General features: G+C 35.6%; 1 protein-coding gene across 3 annotated transcripts in view; it reads right to left on the minus strand.

Moving 5' to 3' along the window:
• The window catches only part of NCKAP1 (NCK-associated protein 1), a 90,493-nt gene that overhangs the window by 53,909 nt on the left and 31,772 nt on the right, over positions 1 to 4,812 (minus strand). For all 3 annotated transcript variants that reach the window (XM_014546550.1, XM_005857661.2, XM_005857660.2), the window contains 2 exons: positions 3,039 to 3,176; positions 2,195 to 2,243 (listed from right to left, as the gene is read on the minus strand). In XM_014546550.1, coding sequence (XP_014402036.1) covers positions 2,195 to 2,243; positions 3,039 to 3,176 — 187 coding nt within the window. The remainder of the gene's footprint in view (positions 1 to 2,194; positions 2,244 to 3,038; positions 3,177 to 4,812) is intronic.

Below are 4,812 nucleotides of genomic sequence, written 5' to 3' on the forward strand. Positions count from 1 at the left end.
GCCGAAACCGGTTTGGCTCAGTGGATAGAGCGTCGGCCTGCGGACTGAAAGGTCCCGGGTTCGATTCCGGTCAAGGGCATGTACCTGGGTTGCGGGCACATCCCCAGTAGCAGATGTGCAGGAGGCAGCTGATCGATGTTTCTCTCTCATTGATGTTTCTGACTCTCTATCTCTTTCCCTTCCTCTCTGTAAAAAATCAATAAAATATATTTAAAAAAAAAAAAAAAGTTATTTTATAATTGCACTTCAAATACCTGAGTCCTCAATATTCTAAGCCTTCAATAACTCTTGGCCCCAGGTAATAAACTAGACCAGTGATCTCAAACTTTAGCTTGCATCAAAATCACCAGAAAGGCTTGTTAAGTCATATTGCTGGGATCCATACAGAGTTTCTGATTCAATAGGTCTAGAGTGGAGATCAAATTCTGCACATCTAAGAAGGTTCTACTCGATGCTGCTGGTCCAGGGACTATACTTTGAATTAATCAAGAACAAAGCTCTAAAGAAAGTAGACCATCTTCAGTAGAAAAGTCCTTATGTGGGAACTGGGATCAAAAAGAGAAAAGCAGAGTTTGAAGTAACTCTTTACCTTTATATCAACTCTACTCAAGGTTCAAATACATGAAAGCAGCAAAACTCAGAGTAAACCTTTACCTTGGCAACTGTGGTTATCCCAAATCTGTCTGCCTCCTCCTCCATTAGAGTAGCCTGCCTTCTGACCCACCTTCATGCTCACCATACAAAGCCCATTTAAGGTAAAGACTTAGGGGAATAGTGCTGTATAACTCTAGAGGTCACCCATGCCACCTAAGTCTACTAATCACCCCAGTTCTTCAGCCATACATCCATAAACATAAAGCAAGCAAGGATCACTGCACATTTGAGCAAAATAAATACTTCAAAAGCTGTGTCTAAATCAACTAAGAGACAAAGCATGAAAATCTTAACTATTATTATAGAAAAAAACAGAACTATCACAAACCCGATCAATATAAAAATTATAATAAAAATGGCTAAAAGGCCCTAGCTGGCTTGGCTCAGTGGATAGAGCATAGGCTTGCAGACTGAATGGTCCCAGGTTCGATTCCGGTCAAGGGCACATGCCTGGGTTGCAGGCTCGATCCCCAGTAGGGGGCGTGCAGGAGGCAGCCGATCATGATGATGATTCTCTCTCATCATTGATGTTTCTATCTCCCTTCTTCTCTGAAATCAATAAAAATATTTTTTTTAAATGGCTAAGAGTAGGGAGTCTGAGCTAAATTCCACCTCTTTCATTTTAATGAGTGCAAAGTGCCAGTGCATAATGAGACTAAGCAGAGAAATTGAGAGTGTTTACAAACGTTCATAAAAGCTTGAGTGATTTATGAATAGAAACTTAATAATAATCTAATTGTTAGATTAAATCTAATAAAAATATGGGCTTTTATTTTGTGTCTTTGCTTATTGCTTTATTTCTGATCATTCTAGTAATTCATTTCTATTGTATTTTATAAAAGTATCAATCCAAAAATCATTAAAAAAGAAAAACTGGTCTTTCACTATAGACAAACACTGTAATAAAAGTAGTTTCTAAAGTTTAATAAATCAAGAAACAAGAATTGTAAGACCTAAAAAACACAAACTGCTCAAAATTATTCCCCTCCACTAGTGGACATGGGGGTGATAGAAGGAATTACAAAATAGCATTTCTAATTTTGTATTAAATCTGTGTGTTTCTATCTACTTCTCCCATAGTTTGTGAACTTCATAGGGGCAGAAATCCTTCCTAGGGAAAAAATCCTAGTAATTTTATTCCCCCTGCATCTAAAAAACTGCAAAACATATGAATTGTTTATTATATGTTCTGAAGTAAATACCAAAAACTTTAACTGGATAAATGCAATAATTAAAAATCATTAAAAAACAAAATAAAAAGCTATGTTGAGAGGCAATATAATGTAGACTATGAGCCTTGGAGTTAGCCTGGGTTCTTACTTTGTCACTGTCCCTTACTAGCTGTATGGATTAAGTTTTAGGTTCCTCATCTATAAAACATACCATCTACCCTAACAGGATTAGTATGAGAACTGAATGAGGTAATGCACATAGAAGACTTAAGAAAGTGCTTGCCACAGAAGTAATATATATTATCTGTTATTTTTCTCTAAAACTTAAAACCTGAGGGATAATCACTAAACTATTCAATTTTACTTACAGATAATCCATTTTTCCATTGCATCCAAAGAGAGATATTCACAAGGCATCTTAAAAAGAGAAAATATAAATTTGTGTTTAAAAGAAATTCTTAAAAACAAAACAACCCATATCGAATCACTCTCCTCTGACTCCTCAGAATTCTCACGACTCAATTCTTGGCTCAAATACCCCAACAAATTTTAAAAGTTGGGTAAAAGTTTTATAACCTATATTTAAAATTGCAGTCCATAAAGGGCAATAAGAGCTGTGCTCCTTTCACATTTACATAACTTAATACCTCCTCCTCCTTAAAAAGTAATGTTGCTAAATCATATTCAATCTAATAAATGACAACTTCCAGATTTCCCAAGTCTATTTCAGAGTTTGTGGTATTCCAAAGGATAAAATTTTAGTCAAGTTAAAAAAAAAATTATGTATATGGGTGCTCACTGTTTCACTCAAATCAGTAATTATGTGTGTGCATTTTCCATATACATAACATCTATATTCATACACACAAAGATTAAAAAGAAATATAACAACATACAACAATTTTCTCTAGTTGGTAAGATTTGGGAAATTTTTTGTTTTTGTCTTTATAAATTTCTGCACCTTCTAAATTTTCCACCATAAGATTAAAACAAACTTTTAAACTTTAAAAGAAAATACACTACTAATTGTATTAACTTGGCATCAGAATCTAGAAATAAAAGTACTAAATAGTATAACTTAATTACTGAGCATTTACAATAAATTTCACTATAGGCTAGTACTAATTAGAATATTGCAATAGCACTGCTTAACTCAGTTTTTAAAAATCAATTTCACTATTTTCATTCAAAAAGGGAAAAACAGAATCATACGGTATCAGACTGTGCAGGATTAAGCATTGTACTGGGTGCACTGATGAGACTCAATAATTGGGCATTTCTCCACTGGTCGGCTGAAAGATTCCTTCTAGGATACACCATCTGAAGAGAAATTAGTGCATCTGAAAGAGACTAATTAAAATAGAGAAAAAAATATTGAGGAATAAAATTTCTTTTTCCTTCTCCATTTAAATTCCAGTTACAGCTGCTGTACATTTCTAATTGTACCATCCCAAAACAACAGAGCCTATGCTTTTTTTAATCTGAGGTCAGTCCCAGCAACACTCCTCCAGTTTGTTTTTGGTTTTTTTTATACTAACCTGAGGATATGGTTATTTATTTCAGAGAGAAGGGGAGAGGAGGGGAGAGAAAGAGAGAGAGAGAAACACTGATATGAGATTGAACCCAAAACCTGTTGGTATATAGGAGGACACTCCAACCAACTGAGCCACACCGGCCAGGGCCAGATTTTGTTTTCTTTATTTCATGAAAGCTACGTAAATTCTGCCTTCCTGGGTTAAGAGCTTAGCTCATGAAATCATGTTACCTTTTTAAAGTTCAGAATGTTTGGAAATGTTAGGATCTTTATTTTAAAGGGGTAAAGAACCTCCTGTCATCCTCTTGTGCATGATTTTACACTGATCGTTCTCACTGAGAGGAAAAGACGTTGGGGTTATGTGACTGTTGCTAGAGCTCAACATATTTCACATTTTTCCAAGAATGCCTTATATGTACTCTATCCTAATAAATTTGTCATGTGGTCTATTAACTATAGCTTTATCATTAAATATGTATCATTAAAAATATTTAATGTTCCACCTCATCTGCTTTATGCTTGTTTTTAGTTGTCCTTTGCTATTTATCTCTGCTTCCTAAAAATTCTGTATTGACTTTTTAATCTGACTGCACATAAATTGCTAGAGGAGTTTATTCAGAATACAGAATACAGAGTTTCATCTAAAATTCAGTGAACCAAAATCTCTGGGAATAGAACCCAGGAATCTGTATTACAATTACACTACATCATTAAATTAATTAAATTAAAATTAATTTATTTTTAATGAATACTAGCAAATACCTGATACTCTGGGATATCATGAAGCATCAGAAAAATCAAGATTAGAAAATAACTGGTTTAATCCAAATGGTAAATTCTCCTTAAGTAATTATGAATAGTCTAGTATATGCTAATTACTATGGAAAAGTTAAAAAAAGATCCAAGAGCCTTTAAAAAAATTTCATCACCTAAGTGGGAAAAGAAGCAAATCTGGTGTTAACTATATGTCAAAATACAAAATACCATATTAAAATTCTTTCAGCATCCAAACAGAACAATGAACCAAGATAATAATACCCTGGGATTTAGTTCTGATTTTGTCACTATTTCTGCCAAATGGCTTATCATGTCATTTCACCAGCCTTCAATTTCCTTATCTACACTAATAAAAGACAAAGATGCTAATTGACCATACCTTTGCTGCGCCCCCAAGCCACGCCCACCAGCCAATCAGAGCGACTATATGCAAATTAACCCAAACAAGATGGCGCCCGGCAGCCACGGAGCTGGAGCAAGCAGGCAGCTTGGTTGCCCGGGTGATGGAGGAAGCCAAGCTTCCTGCCAGCCCTGAGCCGCTGAGGCCTCCGCTCATGGCAACAAAGTTTCAATTATAGAAGATAAATAAATCCCAGATACCTGCTTCCAGCCAGCCTCCACTGGGAGCTTGGGTGGCTGGGGGCCGTGGCCAGCCTGCAAACAGCCATCAGCCAC

This window comes from Myotis brandtii, unplaced genomic scaffold (assembly GCF_000412655.1).
Source record: "Myotis brandtii unplaced genomic scaffold, ASM41265v1 scaffold112, whole genome shotgun sequence".
NCBI classification, from domain to species: Eukaryota; Metazoa; Chordata; class Mammalia; order Chiroptera; family Vespertilionidae; genus Myotis; species Myotis brandtii.